General features: G+C 33.6%; 4 protein-coding genes across 4 annotated transcripts in view; all 4 read left to right on the forward strand.

Moving 5' to 3' along the window:
- HELRODRAFT_176187 (hypothetical protein) overlaps window positions 1-511 on the forward strand; it is a gene marked incomplete at both ends in the record, with an annotated part of 732 nt that extends 221 nt beyond the window's left edge. Inside the window, one exon of the mRNA XM_009023504.1 lies at window positions 8-511. Coding sequence (XP_009021752.1) covers window positions 8-511 — 504 coding nt within the window. The remainder of the gene's footprint in view (window positions 1-7) is intronic.
- Window positions 512-7,186: 6,675 nt separating this feature from the next.
- Window positions 7,187-13,330, forward strand: HELRODRAFT_176188 (hypothetical protein; the record flags this gene model as incomplete). Its single annotated transcript, XM_009023505.1, has 5 exons — window positions 7,187-7,347; window positions 11,424-11,518; window positions 11,997-12,355; window positions 12,498-12,624; window positions 12,732-13,330. 5 exons carry the CDS (start codon window positions 7,187-7,189, stop codon window positions 13,328-13,330), a joined length of 1,341 nt encoding a protein of 446 aa, XP_009021753.1.
- Window positions 13,331-13,895: 565 nt separating this feature from the next.
- HELRODRAFT_176189 (hypothetical protein) lies at window positions 13,896-15,027 on the forward strand (the record flags this gene model as incomplete). The annotated part of the gene is made up of 2 exons (XM_009023506.1): window positions 13,896-14,050; window positions 14,757-15,027. The coding sequence occupies 2 exons, from the start codon at window positions 13,896-13,898 to the stop codon at window positions 15,025-15,027; spliced, it is 426 nt and encodes a 141-aa protein (XP_009021754.1).
- A 1,579-nt stretch (window positions 15,028-16,606) lies between these two features.
- Window positions 16,607-17,557, forward strand: HELRODRAFT_176190 (hypothetical protein; the record flags this gene model as incomplete). Its single annotated transcript, XM_009023507.1, has 2 exons — window positions 16,607-16,841; window positions 17,211-17,557. The coding sequence occupies 2 exons, from the start codon at window positions 16,607-16,609 to the stop codon at window positions 17,555-17,557; spliced, it is 582 nt and encodes a 193-aa protein (XP_009021755.1).
- Between the last annotated feature and the right edge of the window lie 2,011 nt (window positions 17,558-19,568).

Genomic DNA, 19,568 nt, shown 5'->3' on the forward strand with positions numbered 1-19,568 from the left:
CGTGCAGCAAAAGAAAAGTGAAAAACTGAAAGGTCTCATAAAACTATTACCCGACCGAGCAGAGATAGATCTGCTTACGAATTTTGACGGTGATCAAAGCACGCTAGGTAACGCAGAGAAGATCATAAAGCAGTTGTCACAATTGAATGATTATGCTTTGAGGCTTAATCTCATGTTGATCAAATTGGAGTACAGGATAACTTACAATTCTATCCACGAAAGACAAGAAGCTTTCCTCACCATGTGCCACAACATCTTGGAATGCGAATCTTTGAAAAAGTTTTTCAGAGTTGTCCTCCAGTACGAGAACTTCTTGAATGTGGGAAGTTACGCTGGGAATGCACTGGCCTTCAAAATTTCATCACTGCCAAAATTGTCGGACACTCAAGGTAATCAAAGAGAAATAGCATTGCTCCATTTTTTGGTACTCCAATGCTTTGGATTTTGCCGACAATCTCTACGAGAACTTGCTCTTTTCTTCAAAGTTATCGACAGATGGATTGAGTTCTGATCTGGCGAACTTTGACAATAGGCGAGGAACGATGACATCTGTTTTCCTCGTCATCGTTTTAGGGTTGGGGGTATGTCACGGTTATTGCTTGTGTGAAAAAATATTTTTTTAAGTTGTGCGCTATGGCATTTGTTTTTGTTTTGGGCCTGCCTGGGCGCTTTGACAACAGCAAGCAATATGGCGACTGGAATATGTTTTAGGAATAAGATAGAGTAGATATATTTAATTGAACTGAACGATTATGGTTAATTAGTTGTTTCTGGTGTTTTGAATTTTGTTTTTTCTTCCAAATTTATTTGACAAAAAAAAAGTCAGGAGATCAAAAAAGTAACAAAAGTACTTGCGAAGACCACCATGACTAAAATCAAACAAAAAATTACTTACAGTAATAGACTAATAATAATACATTCATAAAATTAGTTAAACACATTTAGCAACCACGTTAATAAACAAATACATTGCATAAAAAAAGTGAAAAAAGTACTGAATCCAAGGGGAGGCCTATTTACCAACATACAACACTTTCTTATGGGTTGAAGCTGAGATAGGCAAAGAACCTCAATTTTTTCAACTTTTAATTATTTTCGGTAATGTTGATTTTATTTTTTTAAATTTAAACCAAATAAAAATTATTAATTATCACATTAAATAAAAATTAAAAAAAAACTAAAATTTTGTTACAAATTTTAATGACTGAAAAATTGTTGTTAATGGTGTAATTCGAAGCTTTTTTACTTTTCGTTCTTGTTTTGTTAATTTTTCTGACTGAATAAACTCTTTCAATAAATGTTTAAATTTTTATATTGTCATATATTTTTCAGTTTTTGTATATGTACTAATTCTCGTGTCAGATACAATAATTTAGTTTTTAAGTAAATTTTAATTTTCGTAGCTATACAGACATGCCTACCAGTTGCATTAAAATTGCATTAATGATTAATTTATTTTAATTTTTAATAGAAATAAGAAAATTTCTGATGCATCTTTTCACAGGTTTGTTTCCAAATTTAACTTCACACTAAAATAAATGTAACAACTATCCCTATGCTCACTGAATAGAACTATTTTGTTTTACAATTACATATATTTTATTTTATAGACTATTATATTTATATTTTTATAATCATTATATTTATAATAATGCTCTCATGAATTACCATTTTATTATTAAAAGCAATACTTAAGAAATGCACAAGTTTCTGTAACAGTTTATAAAATTTCAGATTTCCTCAAAATGTAGAAATGCGAAACGATTGGATTTAGTAAGTGCATCAGATAGGAAATAAATGATTTCAAATGGCTTCCATCAAAAAATGCAAGAATATGCAGTGACCATTTCTGTAATAAAGATTATAAGGGTTATGATGGAGAAAGGAAGGTAATGCTGAAGGAAACATTCCCATGTTTTCAAGTTAGTTATATTTACACAAGGAAGCAATTCACATCATCATTGTACATTGCAACATTCTTATCTATACAAAAAATATAAAATGCATTCAACAATATTATCCATGTGTTTTATTAAAACTTAGAAAGGGCATAATGACATTGTGAATAATAAACCCTGCTTAGGACTGGGATCATCATCATCATACCAATCACCATTACAAGTAGAGTCAATTTTATATTAATGCTTAACAAGTTAATTAAATTGGCATAATCAAGTTTTTTTTTTTATATGAAATACACATCAAGTTTTTAATGAAACAAATAAATTAACAGAAAAATTTCTGGAAAAGTTTAAAAATTTAGAATGTATGACTCTGATCAAAATGCATTCGTGTTGACACTGCATTTGTATGGATGGGCCTAAGGCATATGATTATCTTTGGACAAATGGCCTACATCTTCCTCAAACTAGGACATTAAGTAATCTTGTCATACCTGTTCAATAATTTTAATAAGATTGTTTTAAATAACTATTCTCAATGTCATTTTATTAACACTACATTAAAAGGTGGCTACAAAACATTGATGGTAAGCCTGGGGTGATTTCTACAAACCTTATTGACTAATGGTGATGGGGATCCTCAGGAACTGAAGGATCATGACATTCAATCTAGTCATGGATTGAGAAATCACTCATTGTCCTTGATATATTTGATAACAAACATTTATTACAATTTAAGAATGAAAAAAAGATGTAGGTGTAAGGCAAAATCTTACAGGAACTATTATTTTTAGCAACTTATGATTTATTTTTTATTTATGACTATTTATTTTCAATGATATGTCTAACTACATTAAAAGGTGGCTACAAAACATTGATGGTAAGCCTGGGGTGATTTCTACAAACCTTATTGACTAATGGTGATGGGGATCCTCAGGAACTGAAGGATCATGACATTCAATCTAGTCATGGATTGAGAAATCACTCATTGTCCTTGATATATTTGATAACAAACATTTATTACAATTTAAGAATGAAAAAAAGATGTAGGTGTAAGGCAAAATCTTACAGGAACTATTATTTTTAGCAACTTATGATTTATTTTTTATTTATGACTATTTATTTTCAATGATACCGATATTTTTAATTATTATTATCCAAATCATATAGGTGCCTGTATAAATTAATTTGATTGTGGCTATTTATATGCTTAATCATTTTATTTACTTGACATAGGTATGCACAGCATTTAGTAAATTAATGATAATTAATAACATAACATTCTAACTGCAATTTCTACTAACCTCATTGGTTATGGTGATGGGGATACTTTAAAACTGAATGATCATGATCTAACAAGTCATGGATGATGAATCACTGGAATCACACATTATCTTTAATAAATTTAATAACAACATGTAATATAATTTAAGAATGAGGAATATTTTATAAAACATTAAATGAAAAAAAATTTAGTTTGAATCACTCATATCATAATAAATAAATTTTAATTAAATTGCAATATTAGCTTGAGGAGCTTGAAGCTTGAGTTGAACAAAATTGTTTATTTTATAAAAAAAATTGATTGATAAGTTGTTTAATATATTTATTTAATTTAGTATATTCTTTATTCCCAGGCCTAAGCATTGTAAGTAAAAATTTTACAACCAATCAAGCAATAGGATTTAGGATTTTAGGAACAAGTGCTATTAGTGTAGTAGTTGTAGTATGTAGTAGTGTAGTGGTTGGTAGTCTCTAGTAGTCTAATCTGTTAATGTTCGTTAGTGTTATCTGTTATTTATTTTAATTAGAATTGGTAGTTTAGTTTTAGCTTAATTATTAGAGTTTAGTAATTTAATTACTAATTAGTCGTCGTTAATGTTGTTACGTTACCCTTACCGGTTACAGTTTATTTAATCGTTAACGAGTCAAGTGTTAGAAAAGTGGTTCACAAAAAATTTTTTTAATTTAAAATGCAAAAACCGTCATACAGCAATATCTATCCTAAAACAGCATCTAGTATCACCTTTCAAAACATTTTAAATAAAAGCAATATTCCGAAATTAGTAATTAAACGATCGTAATTTTAGACTTGGGCGATAAAAAATCACCCTCCAATTTCCCTCCGGAAGTAAGCTCCTTGCTCGACCGTCAAAAATGAGCGAAGGCCGTTATATTTATTCTAATTATATGACTGAATCACACAACAAAATGAAGGTCATAGGAATTGAACGTTATAATATTAATTTGATGTTAACATTTGATTTATGACATTATATATATATATATAAGTTTCTTTTATTGATTTTGAGTTTATATTTCAAAAGAAGTTTGAATTTAACCCGTCTCTTAGCTTGAATTATTGATTTCGTATATAAAAACCTGACATGGTGCAGTCGACAGGATATTAACAGAACTTTCCGTGATCATTATATGATATAATAATCTCGGGTAAAAAGTCCGTGACATAGCCTCACCGCAAATTTCTATACTTTTATTTTGAATTTGTGAACTTGTATAAAGTACATTATTTGACGAATGTAACAAATGTTCGGATAAGATTTTATCCCAAAATTCAGCAACAAGTCTCAATATGGCCCGAAAGTTGCCCTCATTAAGAGATGATTCATCTGGTTCAAAATGAGTCTGTATTCGACCAGAATCGAATTTCCTCGTAAAGATAAACCTTGCTTTCCGCATGTAATAATTATTTTCACTATTGATGACAGTTTGTTTTTATTCACTTTTTGTTGTCGCTTTCTTTTAGAATTTATTATATCAACTACTGATGACTCACTACTGAAGATATCACTTTAAATAAAATTATCTGCTAATTCATAGTTTCTTTTATGGTAAGATGTTTGGACATGCGCTTTTAAAATTTCCAGTGCATTTTTCTAATTACAAAAAGGTTCAGATGTGAGTTGACCCACCTGCTAATGATTTCCTTTTCCTTCAAGCGAACTGCCCATAATGACGAAAATTTTGCAAAATGCTCCACTTTTAACTTCAGAATAGGAAATCCATGGAAACCGATCGATCCAGCTGAGTTGAAAACGCAAATTTCGTTTTGTGAAGACTAGAAATTTATAGTATTTAGATGGGATTCAAGACTTTAAATATGCGAAGCTTGACAGAGTTGTCCACACCTTTATTCCAATAAAAACCAGTGTCTAATTTAACTGCAGTTGGATTAGAAAAAAGCAGAAACAGATTCTTTTGGTACAATAACAAAAATTGATCCAGAAGAAGGTGGAAAATTCTTAGGTGAAATATGATCTACGGCTACAGACGATGTTGAAGTAGCTTTTCGATCCCACCATTTCTTCCAATATTCCATATTACCACAGTTATCGCTTTTTCTTATTTCGTTTTCTTCCACGTCACTCTGGAACAATAATTATTAAATAAAAACATTAATATAATAAAAGGCGATAACTTTAGTGTTAATAAAATTCAAGCGTCTGTTCAAATTTTATAACGTTTAATGTCCATAATAAAAAAAAGAAAACCCATTTAAATGGAAACGATTATTTACCACAAAAAACATTTTTGGCAAATTCGGAGATAACTTCTTCTATCAAATTGTCAATGCTACGTCATTTTTTCACTTTTACCATTTCAATTTTTTGGGTATGTTTTCAACTTTAATGACAAAATAAATCAGAAAAATTAAATGTGTGAGTCAGAGGGTCAGTGAGATTTTTAATGATTTTTCTAAGTAGGAGCACTAATCTCCAAATTTAATTTTGAACCACGTGGCTATGTATAAAATCACTAAACAAAATGTTGGTTTTGTAAACTACCGTTTTTGTCACGTTCAACAACGTTCAAAACGATGCGAATTGAAAGTTGGGTGCCAAAACCGCATTACCCACGTTCTACCACTAGCTACGTCATGGCGACGGTCTGCATCCAAACTTAGATAAAATTAACGATTTATAATCGAAAACCGCGATTGAAATGATATACTTTTTAGTAATTGGACTTATTTTGCGATTTTATAAACAAAAATTCTAATTTACTGACAACCTTAATTTAATGAAAAATAGTTTTACCAAACACATTTTGTAAAATACTTAGGAGTACGGTTGTAACAAATTTATAAAAATTATTTTATAAATCATTCAAATAGAATAAAATAAAATGTTTTTAACTACCTGTAAAATAAGAATAAAATTTCAATCGGATCGGATCGGATATACAACTTTTATAGCAATTAGTCATAGTAACAGACAAAAAAGGAAAACAACAACCACGATCTAATGCAAAGATTTTTTGCTACCAAAAAAATATTTATTAATTATGTCTAATTAATTATCGAATATTGCTAACAAACCGCTAAAACAAAAAATTTATAGCGTTAAATTTTATAGAATTTTTTTTCTTATGAAAATTTTTAAATTTGACATAAATACATATTATTTTATTTTTTTCATTTCGGGAGGGTTTAAGCCCCAAACCCCCTAGCTACGCCCATGTCTGCATTTCATGTTCATCCTTGAAAACTGACCAATTTCTTACTAATTCATCAACCGTTCGAATGTGGCGAGGCATTGAATAATTTAAAAAACATTACTGAGAATTGCCACAAGCCCGACCATATCAAAAAAGGGATCTCCTCACAGTCGTTTATCTTGACTTCCTTCTGTCCAAAGCCACTTTTTAAGTTACTTGAGTTTCTCGCAATATATTTTTCACGCAAACGATGATTCGCCAAAATGATGAAAGATTTGCCCGATTATGTTCTTGCCTTAAAATAAAAATAAGATTTCGGATAATTCGCCCGATCATTGAAATATTCGCCTGATGACACTTTTGCGGAATAATTGAAAATAATACCTTGAGTGAAATGTTTTTTGTAATAATAATTTTTTCAGGTTGGTTTCGTTAGAGGTTTATGTTTGGTTACAACCATAAACACAATTCATGGTTTTATAACATTCTGTCATTTACTAGTTCCAGCTTTGGTATGTTAATTAGCCATTAGTTCAAAGTAATTGAAATACTTATAATTTGGTTGTAATTTTATCGTAATTAATAAATTTGTTGATAATTTGTTATTAATTTCAAACTAAATTATCAAGTGATTTTTCTCAAACATTTCAGGTGCTGTTTTTAACTCCACCACTGGGGCTGCAATCCAGCAGAGTTCAGTGCCGGTCTCTCTGGGTAAAAAAGGATGGTTGACAGGAGCTTGCTACACAGTTTTAAAAACGCTACAAACACAATGGTAAACACAACAGCAAATAATTATACCGGCTCGGTCGTCGCTCGGAACAACAATGACCGCATTGCAGCTTTGGAGACTAGGAGCTGCAATGAAAAGTTTGTTACTGAGTCCCAAAAATGGTGAAATGAAGATAAAATTCACAGTTAGAATTTGGAATGTGAGGTCACTGTGGCAAGCTGGAACATTTGCAATGCTGAAAAAAGAGCTTGAGAGGTTTAGATATGATGTGATTGGTCACCCAATGTAGAGTTTTCCCAAGTGCAGAAATTGGATCAGATTATCGCCTTGTCTTATTGTCACCATGAAGATAAAACAACAATTTAAAATGGAAAAAAGAGATACAACACAGAAATGATAAAGCAGAAGATGGGGGATATAAAAAATAAAATCGAACATGAATTGGACTCAGCATTCAATTACAATATGAAAACAAAAGTTAGCAACTTAGAAAAAATTCTCAAAGCAGCAGGTGAAAGTTGTAAATTTAAAACGAACAAAATAAAACCGTGGATAAGCGATGAAACATGGAAGCTTAGGGCGGCGTGATGGCTCAATGGTTAAAGGCGCCTGGTCTTGCTATTGCATTGACTGGGTTCGAATACAAAGAGATCCCCGCCTATCATATGCAATGTGTATGATGCGTGGTTTGCACGCGTATTCATATACGCTGTGTGTGTTTGTCGTTGAAACCTCTGAAGCAAACGCAAAAGAGAGAGAGAAACCTCTAACCTTTAACCTTTATAGAAAAAAGAAAAAGTTTGATAATAACAAAAAGATAGAGTGAAAAAAATAAGATGAAATACAAAAAAGTCTGCCAAAAAATAAAAAAGAGTGCTAGAACAGATAAAAGAAGATGGATTAATGGTATATGACTATATGTGAAGAGGTAGAGACGATGATCTGGCAAAACAAAACAAAAGAGGCGTACCAGCTGGTTAAACAGTTAAAAGAAAAACAGAAAAATATGTCAAGGGTTATAAAAGATAAAAACGGAAACATTCTAACAAAAAGTAAAAAGATTAAAGATTGATGGACTGAATATATTAAAGACTTGTTCACAGACAAGAACACATACAAAAAAAACGCTTGAAATTTTGATAAGCAGAAAAATAATCAATGAAGAAGAAAGTGAAATAACTGTTAAATTTCTTGTCACTTAGATCGTTAAGTTAAGTTCGACTTCAGAATTTAACGGTCTAACAGTTTTTGCAACAAGTTTGAACAAACCTCCATTGTTGTTTCTTATTCCAACAACACTTATCACATTGTCAATAAGTAGATGACAACTTCTTGAGGTTGAAACAAAAGAGCTATTTCTGTTCTTATCTTGAGTTGCAAGTACTGAGAACAAATTTTTTTTTACTTTTGGCACATACAAGACATCTGTAAGTTTAACAGTTTGCCATCTATTATTTACTTTCACTTGAAGATGAATAATTCCTTTTCCAAAAGCTTCTACAGTATCACCAGTTGCAACATATAATTTACTCGGTTGAGAAAATTTTTCAAAACTTTGAAATATGTCTCTTCGGAAAGTTAGATGACACGTTGCACCATTGTCAAAAAACCATTCATCAGTGTACGCTGACTCATCAATTGCAAAAACACTTGATTCCATAACAACTAGTGACTTATTGTCATCGCGTAGATTGTTATTTCTTGGTTTTGCTGGTCTACCATCAGAATGCCATTTTTCACAATTTCTTACAATGTGACCTGGCAATTTGCAATAATGACATATTAGCCACTTTGATTTGCTGACAAATGTATCTTGTTTCTGACCATTCATGTTTTAAGATGACTTTTCAGTTGTTGCTTTGACAAATAATACTTTATTACTTTCAGTTTTGCCTTCCAAGGATCTCTCACAGCTACACAATTGATCTGTGAGTGTTTCAACTGTACTTTCAGTCTTGTTTAACAATCTCCAACTTGCAGCAAATGAAAAATATTTTTCTGGCAAAGTCTCAATTATTTGACACATCAGCAATAAGTCACTGTTTTCATCTTTTCCTAACTCGACCTTTAAAACTTTCTAAAGATTTTTGAGTTTTGTAACATGAGTGACAACATCATCACTTTCATCCATTTTATAACTAAAGAACTTCATGCATAAGTTGTATGCTTTATCTTTATTAATTTCATCATACAATCTATAAAGTTCTAACCAAACATCTCTGGCATTGCTGAATGAACGAACTTTTTCATACGTTTCATCGGTAATGTTGGTTGACAAATAATCATAGCACTACAATCTGCTTTATTGAATCTGTTCAAAGCAGTTTGATATTTTGCTATCTCATCTTTATTTGAGTCATCGTTTAATTCATCTGGAACTTTTAATTTGCCATTTACTACGTCCATTGCATCAGAAATGCCGCGTAGTGTTATACAAACTCTCGATTTCCAGTTCAACCAATTAATTTTGCCTTCTAGGTGTTTGATTTGCACTTTTGTTAGAACCATTTCTTCCTTGTCTTTCAATTTGACCTTTTGATTAGAAGCAAAACATAAAATTTAAGAGAATGAAAAAGCACGTGTTTTCTCTTCACTTCAGTCTTCAAAGAAAATCTTCTGATATTTCTTTATTCTAAATTTTCTTCGTCAAATCAATTAATTAAGAAAAACGTTATCTGGGTCCCATAACCTGTTAAATTTCTTGTTACGTAGATCGTTTAATTAATTGATATAATATTGAAAGACATTAAAAGAAGAGAAATAAACCAAGCAACGTCCCCGACTTGTTTATTATTCACCGGATCAACAGAAAGGAAAAAGTGAAGTTACATACAAAGCAAAGAACATTTGGTCCAAAAAAAAATAAATGTATATTATAAATCATAATGTTTTAATATAAAACATAAAACTTAACAATAACGAGAGAAGAAATTACAAAAGCAATGATTAAAATGAAGAACAACAAAAGTACGTTGAAGGATGGTATTTCGATAAAACTGATAAGAGCAGGAGGACAAGTCGTCTGTCAAGAAATTTGGAAAGGTGGAAAGTGGCCAGAAGAATGGTGCAAGTCAGTTTTGGTTATGCTGCCGAAAAAGGAAGACCAAAAAGACTGTAATAATTACAGATCAATTGCACTAATTCAGCACATATGCAAGATCACGCTAACCATCATAAAAGAACGACTGGAAAAGGTCATAGAGCAACATCTGCATAAAGAACAAGCAGGCTTCAGAAAGGATAGAAGCACGATCCAACAAATTCTGATGTTGAGACTGCTGATGGAAGTAGCGGTCAGACAATCTACCATTGCTTTGTTGAATTTAAGAAAGCGTTTGATTCTGTCTAGCATGATGGTTTGTGGACAACATTAGAAAGTATGGGGACATCAGAAAAGCTGGTCAAAATATTGAAAGGGCTGTAATAAAAATCAAAAATGTCTATAATAATAGGTACAAAACTTGGGGATTGGATAAAGGCAGACATTGAAAGCAGACAGAGCAATCCAATATTACCAATACTATTCATAGCATTGTTAGAAAGAGCAATGGAAAAAATGGAAATTTCGGAACAGGGTGGAATTGACATAGGAAGGAGAACTCTTAAAAATCTCAGGTTTGGAGATGATATAGACCTTTCTAGCTTCCAGTGAAGAAGGTTTACAGAAGCTAATTGAACTAGCACGTTGGTTGAAAAGATCAATGCGGAATTTCAAATAGAATCAAAAATATTTGAACAAGTAGACAAGTTTGTGTATCTTGGTAGTTTTATAGCCTGTGACAACAACTGCACAAAAGAAATTGACAGAAGAATAGCAATAGCCCATGGAATGTTCGCATCATTGAGAGGAAATATGAAAAGGTGGAAATATATCTATAAAAACAAAGTTGAGAATTATAGAATCTTGCGTTTTTCCAAGCTTGCTCTATGCATGTGAGACATGGACAATAAAAAAAAGGACAAAGGCAGATTAGAAGCATTTGAGATGAAATGTTACCGAAATTTGTTGAGAATCAGTTGGAGGCAGAAAGTAAAGAACGAAACCATCAGAAATTAACTTGGAAGACAGAAAAGTGTATATGACAAAGTCAGAGAAAAAAATTGGTGTTTTTTGGACACATTTGTAGAATGAAGGAAGACAGATTGATTAAGATGGTATTAATGAGGAAAATAGATTGGAAGAAAAAAGTTGGTAGACTTGGATAAATAACATTACTGAATGGACTGGCGTTGGTATTCTAAATTCAAAAAAATTGGCCAAAGTTAGAAAAGGTTTTTAGAAAGAAAAAACAAAAAATTTAAAAAGCATGTGTAAAATCTGATGATAACAGCAACCAAGCTCGGCACGTCAATGGAAGAGGCGGTAGGGGAGAACACCGCGGCATCCTCCACGGTGTCGACGAAAATTCTACAATTGGCGCCCAACGTGGGGCTTCTTCCTTTTCAAGCAATATGGATAGCGCTGGACATCACGGGACCGCACCCCAAATTGAAGAAGGGCAACGTTTACATTTTGACGATTCCAGATCATTTCACAAAATGGGCCGAAGCATTTCTGTTGAGGAAGAATACGGTGACATCAGTTGCCAAAATATTAACTACAGAAATTTTCCCTAGGTTTGGAATGCCGAGGCAAATCCTTACGGATCAAGGTCGTGAGTTCGAGAGCTGTCTGTTCAACGAATTACTCTGCAGATTCGACATCGAGAAGATACGCACGTCACCGTATAATCCATCTGCTAACGAAGCAATCGAAAGGTTTCACAGGACGCTGAATTCGATGTTGGCGAAGGTAGTACAAGACTCACACAACGACTGGGATGCGTGACTTCCTTTTGTCATGACGGCTTACAGAGCAAGCGTGCATTCTGCAACGGGTTTCACTCCGAACCGTTTGTTTTTAGGTAAAGAGAATGTCATGCCAATCGACCTTGTTTACCAGCTGCCTAGCAACGTGACGAACATTGGTTCGCATAGCGAGTTTGTTGACAAAATACAGAAAAGTATCCTGAAGGTGCATCAGCTGGCGCGTGAACATCTCAAAGCAACGGCCATGTACCGCAAACTGCGGTACGACACGAAAGTTACAACGTTGAATTTGAAGCCCAGAGAGAAAGTATGGTACTTGTATCCTAAGGCTAAGGAGGGAAGGTCACCCAAGTGGATCAGCCCATACGTCGGACCATATACGGTCAAACGTCTGATTCCGCCTTGCAACGTTGTTATTCGAAAATCGTGCAAATCAAAACCATTAGTAGTGCACGTCAACAAACTGAAATCAATTAGTTAATAAAATGTTTACCAATAATAATAACGATAGTAAAACCATAATCTTAATTTTTTAAAAAATAATTATGTTAATTAATAAAGAAAAAAATAAATAAATTCGATAAAACGTTTTGTAGGTATACAGGAATGGAACAGTGCACGTTATGTGGGAGGAGGATGCAGAAGAAGAGCCTGCAGCGACACGGGGCGAGATGTATGGCAGTAATGAAGCCAGGAACTGTGCTGGACAAAGAGTTAAAAGCAGTTGGCCGATGGTTGGCATATCAGAGCCTAGCGAACGATCTATGGTTGACGGAGATGAAAGCTAATTTTCCCTTAATAGATCTGTAGAAAGGATTTGTTATTGCTAGGGCAGCGATGTGAACTAACGGCGCGTCTTCTGCCCGGGTTTGATATGGGTCAGGGTACAAGAGAACTACCAGGTAAAGAAAAACTCGTTGCAAAAGCCAGAAAGGTGGTCAAGCAATTTCTGGTTTTTGACAGCCTTTCACCCATGGAGCCCAGCGTAGAGAAGTGTTTGGATCCGGAAATTACAGTGTCACATGGTAAACAATCAACAGCGGCAGTTTCATCTGATACGAAGAATGCTGAAAGCCAGACGGAGAACTTAGAAGAAGTCCCGTCTAAACTTTCCGCGATCAACCACACGGAAAACTTAGGAGGAGCCCGGTCTGAATTTCCCGCGACCAGTCAGGAATCCGGTGCGATGATGCACGATAAGGCGTGTACAGAGGTTGCTGACGGATTATTTCTGGTAGAGCACAAGATGAAGACAAACGCATTGCAATCCAATTGGGAGAATGGATTTGCTGAGATGGATGAATGGGAGCCTGTCATCGAGGACCGGCGGGAAGGACGATGCTCATCAAACGTTGTGTTAATGACGCCAAACGTGTTGGTGGATCAAGACAGCGGATCCAACGCGAGCAGCCCCTGCCAAAAAAAATGAAGCGGCCGTCACGAAGGGATCAGCCACCCGAGAATGAAATGTTCCTAGACCTTGGGTTGGGTGAGGACGACTTTTGATACCGGTTGAGCAAACGTCGAGGACGACGTTCAGTAGAGGGAGGGCTTTGTAAAATCTGATGATAACAGCAACCAAGCTCGGTTAAACTTAGGCCCGGTTATAGTTGATGAACAAATACAGGCGCGTACGTTATGCGCACACTGTGATTCTGAACTATTTTTATCCTGTGACACACTTTTACAGGCTTTGCGGAGTCTGTCGATGGTCAACAACCAATAGTGATCGAGCACGCCTAAACTTTGGTACAATTTCCAATAAAGAACAAAGACATGATGCAAACAGCTTAAACTTTTGTTCACTGTAACCTACTTTCAATCGAGTGTTACTGTATGTATGACGAATAAAGGTAGGCGCATTCGCGATGTATGGAAATGATGAGCTCACACAAGAGGCGCCAGTTTATACATTTGGTGCCGTATTTGTTCGCCGATGAACGTTTCGATATCGTCCGATATAAATTGTATGTCATAATCGGATGTATGAAGAAATGAAGAAGGCAAAGGCTATATATACTCCAACAAAGGGGGAGACAAATGAAGAGATTCATTCTGGCGTTGGTTTATTGAATCATTCAGATATTCAGGTCAACGGGGACGAGGAGGCCATCGACTTTGTGAGGGAAGTACATCATCATCCGAAGAAGTTCGTTCGAAGTGTATCGTTTTCCGAAGAAATTTATCCGAAGCGCATCGTCATTTGAAGAGGTTTATTCAAAGCGCATCATCATCCAAAGAAGTTTGTTCGAAGTGCATCATCGTCCGAAGAAGTTCATTCAAAGTGCATTCGAAGCGCAAAGAAGTTTGTCCGAAGTGCATCATCATCTAAAGAAGTTCGATCGAAGTTTACTATCCGACGGTACATCCCATTAAGTTAATTAAACTATAGATTTTAAATAATAATAATAATAGTCACAACAATAATAATACTAGTAATAAAATAACAACAAAAATAATACGGAAAGACTTTCATTTATTAACATCTTAATTGTGTGATTATTAATCATTATCAATAATATTTATAAAGAATTAATTTGTAGTATTGTATTTTTAAAATATTAAAATTGAGTCAACGCTTGAAAGAAGACTTGCGAGCGTGCGGAAAGGCCGGTCCATACGCAAGAAGGGCGAAACATCTCTTTTGCCCGGCCCGTATATTGTACTAGTTGAAGAGATGTAAACTTTCAAGACAGAAATCAAAAAATCGTGGATTGAAATTTTTGGTCAGGAAGTAAGAAAAAACATTGATGCGTTGAATGATTAGGTAAAAATTTGTAAGAAAAAGAAAAAGATGTTTACGGTGTAAAGAAAAAAGAAAAAAATGTAATTTTGTTTCGTTTGGCTGAGGGCAGTAATGGCAAGCGTCAGGTCATGAAAATTGTTGGCCATATGACTGATGTTTATATCACTGATAAAGATATTTTGAAAATAGCAAGGCTGGGCAAAAAAGTCGAAAGTGGGATTAGATCGCTATTAATTATGTTTGAAAACGTGAAAACTAAAGATTTCATCATGAGTAATGTTTTTAATGTCAAATCGTTGGATGATGAATTGAAGAGTGTTGTAATTAGTATGACCTATCGGTTACATGTTACAATTCCGAAACTTCAAATAAAAATGTAATATAAAAAGTCAGAGGGAAAAATTCAAGGTTGCGGTGGAGGCAAAGCAGAGGTAAAAATTCAACTGACATTTGTAATTTTAAGTATAATAATTATAGATTTGGTATTTGAGAATTCAATTTTAGAAGATATTATGATTATACTACTAATAAACTTTATTTCAATGATTATAGATCTAATTTAAATTTAAAAAATGGTAATAGTAAGGGTATATTTATAATGGTTGATAAAGGTAAATAGAGAATGATTATGTTTCCAATGTGAATGTTAATAATGTGCTAATTATGTTAATAATTTGGGTGATCCCAGTCATGGAAACATAATTATTTTCTGTCAATCTGTTTTAAATACATAAAAATCACTCTAAGAAATGTCTTTACTTTTGAAGTTTTAGCAATTAAATTCAACACAAATAATCAGGATTTTATTGTTTTGGCAGTTTATAGACAGTTTTTTAATTAACAAACATCAGTATTAGAAAATATTACAGTTCTTAATCTTAAGATCTTGATGGCAGGAGATTTAAATATTCATATAGAAAAAACAAATGTTCCTTATGTTGCCAATTTATTTGAGATTCTTGAACTTTTCCAGATAATCAATCATATTATTTTATTATATTAATGATTTATCGGTTTTTTATCACGCTGTCTTATTAAACTCTACTGTGTTATATTCGACTGAATAATAAATATATATATATAAGTTATAAAATAATAAAAATACACGTAATCTTTGATTGTTTTCATCTTTATTGTACGTTTGAAATCTATAAGAGAACTAGTAACAAGAATACTACCAATACTAGATGTACCATCATTCTTCTCCATTCTCTTCTTTTTTTTCCTCCTACCTAATTTGTTCCTAACTATTTTATACTATCAATATCTAGTCTTAGGCAATGTTATCTATTAACTTATAATATATAAAATAAACGACATACGTATAAGTTTAAAACTTTGCTAGCCAATAGTTTGAATATAAAGTCTTCGCATTTGTTTATGTTAACAGAGTGGTTGTTGTTTGCGTATAAAGTCACACCAAATTTGTTTAATCAGAAAAGTCAGAGGAATCAACAATTTTGTTGAAAGTATGCGGTTAAACATCTATACGGTGTTAACACCGTGTTATCTTCTTGGCCTTCGTCATTTGCTGTTAAATCGCTTTCTACTTATTAAAATATTTAATAGTGTAGTAAACGAGTTGTCAATACTCAAATTAAATTTCAATTTTTAATTTCGTTTACCGGAGTTTTGTTTGCTATATTTCATTATCGCTCATGTCCGAGAAGTGTCTGAAGTGGAGCCGTACTGAGCTTTTAAGCTTTCTTCCACAAATAAATTCTTTTTACATATCAAAGGCCTGTCGGAAGACTCAATTTCCCTTTAGAATCTGGAAACCAAGTTCCCCACGTTTGGCTATGTTTAAAACGCTCGAATCTTTGAAAAGGAAAAACATTAGCAAACTCAGACAATCCTAAAGTGCGGACTTTTGAATGTAAGATCGGCTGTAAACAAAGCCCCATTGCTTGATGAAGTTATACAGGCAAATAACTTAGATGTTTTCATCATCATGAAAACATGGGTACCTTCCGACGCTCCAAATGCCATAAAATATTGTTTGGTCCCATCTTGCACCGTCATCGTGGCTCATCACAGGACAAACGTGGAGGAGGTCTGGCAGTTGTGCACAGCAACCTACTCAAAGCCACCTTGATTGTTGATGACATGAAATATCTTGGCTTCGAAAATCTTTCAGTTAAATTCAATACATATTCATCATCTTTCATCATCAGCTCAATCTACAGACCACCAGGTCACGTTTCTACAGATTTTATAAATGAATTTAGTGATCATGTCGACACCATCATCAATTTCAACATCCCATTCATCATTTGTGGTGATTTCAATGCACCGGGGCAGCCTCAAAGTCATTGAACAGCATCTTGAATCAACAATTGAAGTCTTTGGGTTTTTTCAGCATGTCAACTCTTCCACCCATTCTCATGGTAATATACTAGACCTTGTCATATATGCATCATAAATAACGTTGGAGTCATGGACTGTGTTTTTTCTGATCACAGCCTTGTGACCTTCGATACTACATTATCAAAGCCAAAACCTCCAATCGTTGTTCGTCAGCGTCGTAGTTATCGTCGTTTTAGTTCAACTGCTTTTCAACAAGAACTCTCTGATGTATTCTGCGATGTACTTTCGCGTGGTGATTATGACGTGGACGACCTTACATCCGCTATCCTCACATCTACAACCAATCTCTTTGACAAATATGCACCTTTTAGACGTTTGTCTCTACGAGGCAGCAATCGTTTAAGACATCAACTTTTAATTGGTGCGATAAATGCAATTCGGATCTGCCGTCGATTAGGAAGACAGTCAAAGCGATTTTGCTCAGAAATCATAAAAACGGAATACAAAAAGACTAAAGAGATTGCTAAAACGTTAATTATGCAATCCAAGATTGACTCCATCAAAGAAGAGCTTCATTCTAAAAGTAATCCTCGTGATCTCTAGCGATCATTCAACAACCTCCTTTCTCGTCCGCCACAACACTATTCTGATGATGAGTGCCAAATCCTTGTCAACTTTTTCGCAAATCATTTCATATCAAAGATAAATAATAAACATCAGTCAATCGAAGACAATATTAAAACAGATAACATAACACCTTTCAAACACAGACCACAATCAACAAATATATTCGACGCTGATGGCAAACAAATAAACTGGATCACAAGACAAATAAAAAAGAAATTAAAAACAAATAAGGACGACTGGATAAAATAAAAATGTGTAGAGATACAACAACATTTTTAATATAACAGAACAAAAAAAGCATAAAGGAGAACAAAGGACCGGTATTTATACAATTGAATTAACCACAATAAAAAATAGAGATGGGAAAATATTAACAGACTGTAAACAAAATTCAGGAAAATGGAAAGAACATTTTGAAAATCTTTACAATTGCAAACTGGCAGTAGAAACCAAAAGTCTGGAGAAAATTCCAAATATGGTAAACAAAATAAGAACAAAAAATTTTTTCGAAAAAGAAGTAGAAAAAACCATAAAAGACCTGAAAAAAATAAGGCACCAGGTATAGGTGAAAAAAATGCAGAAATGTTTAAAAGACGAGGGAAAACAATAATAAAAGCACTCCATGAACTAATACAAAAATATTCCACCAAGAGATGATACCTGCGGACTTGGGGAAAGGAGAAATTATTTCTATATATAAACAGAAAGGAGACAAAACAGATTGTAAAAACTACAAAGTGCTAGATAACACTGTTGAGCATATTTGGCAAGGTCTACACTAAAATGTTGCAAAGAAGACTGTTCAAAAAATTATAGGGTAAGAGCAAGTAAGATTTCCTCCAGGCAGGGGTCTCGTGGTCAAGTGGTTGGCGTGTCCGTCAACCACTCCCACGACCAGGTTTCGAATTGAATTCTGCAGTTTCTACAGGTTCATCCGGGTAGCCGACCCCCGGTCAACCCAGCCGTCCATCCTGTTACATTGTAAGTGGTTTTGTGTATGTCAGAGTTGCAATAATAAAGACTAATAAAAAAAAGTTTATTCTTCGACAAATAATGGAAAAGTATATTGATGCAAACCAAACCTGTTTTATCAATTTTATAATTTATAAACAAGCTTTTGACTCAGCAGGCAATGCGAAATGCAGGAATAGAAGAGAAACTAATAATACTCATCAAAGCAATATACCAAAAAATTTTAATTGCTGTAAAAGTAGATAAAGCACTTTCAGGCTGGTTTAAGATCGAGGTGGGAGTAAGACAAGGATGTAATCTATTCCCAACATTATTTTTCATCTTGCTGGAAAAAGTATTCCAAGTCGCTTTGGAAAATGTAGATATTGGAGTAAAATGTGGAAGCACAAAGCTGAACAGTCTAAAGTTTGCTGACGATGTTGGATTACTGAAAGAATCTGAAAAAATTTACAAAATCTTACCACAAGAGTCAACAAAGCAAGTAAATAATTTGGATTAACTATTAACGCAGAAATGAATTGTTTGAGACAGATCGTAGGTATAAGAAGAATCCAAAAATTAAGAAACGACAAGGTCAAAAGAAAACTTTGTAAAGAGAGCAATATAATAATAAGAATCCGAAAAAGAAGATTAACTTGGTTTGGACATGTAAACAGGATGAACTTAGAGAAATTATCGTATAGAGCCTTATTCAACCATGTAGAAGGTAAGAAAAGAAGAGGTCATCCAAAAAAGACTTGGACTGACAACATCAAAGAAAACTTCAAAATAAATAACACGAACATCGCAGAAGCCGAGAAAATAACCACAATGAATTCAACATTAAGATGAATCTGTTAATACGTGGATCTTACTGGCTAAATTTACTCATTGCTGAGTTGCGCTGGAAAACTAAGTGACATTTGGATTGCAAAACAAGGTGCTCGGGAATCAGTAGATGATAACTTTTTCAGAAGGCATTCACTTGTTTTCACCGCTGATCTGGATAAAGATGACATCAACTATTATTCAGCCG

Source organism: Helobdella robusta, assembly GCF_000326865.2.
Source record: "Helobdella robusta unplaced genomic scaffold HELROscaffold_36, whole genome shotgun sequence".
In the NCBI taxonomy this organism is placed as follows: Eukaryota; Metazoa; Annelida; class Clitellata; order Rhynchobdellida; family Glossiphoniidae; genus Helobdella; species Helobdella robusta.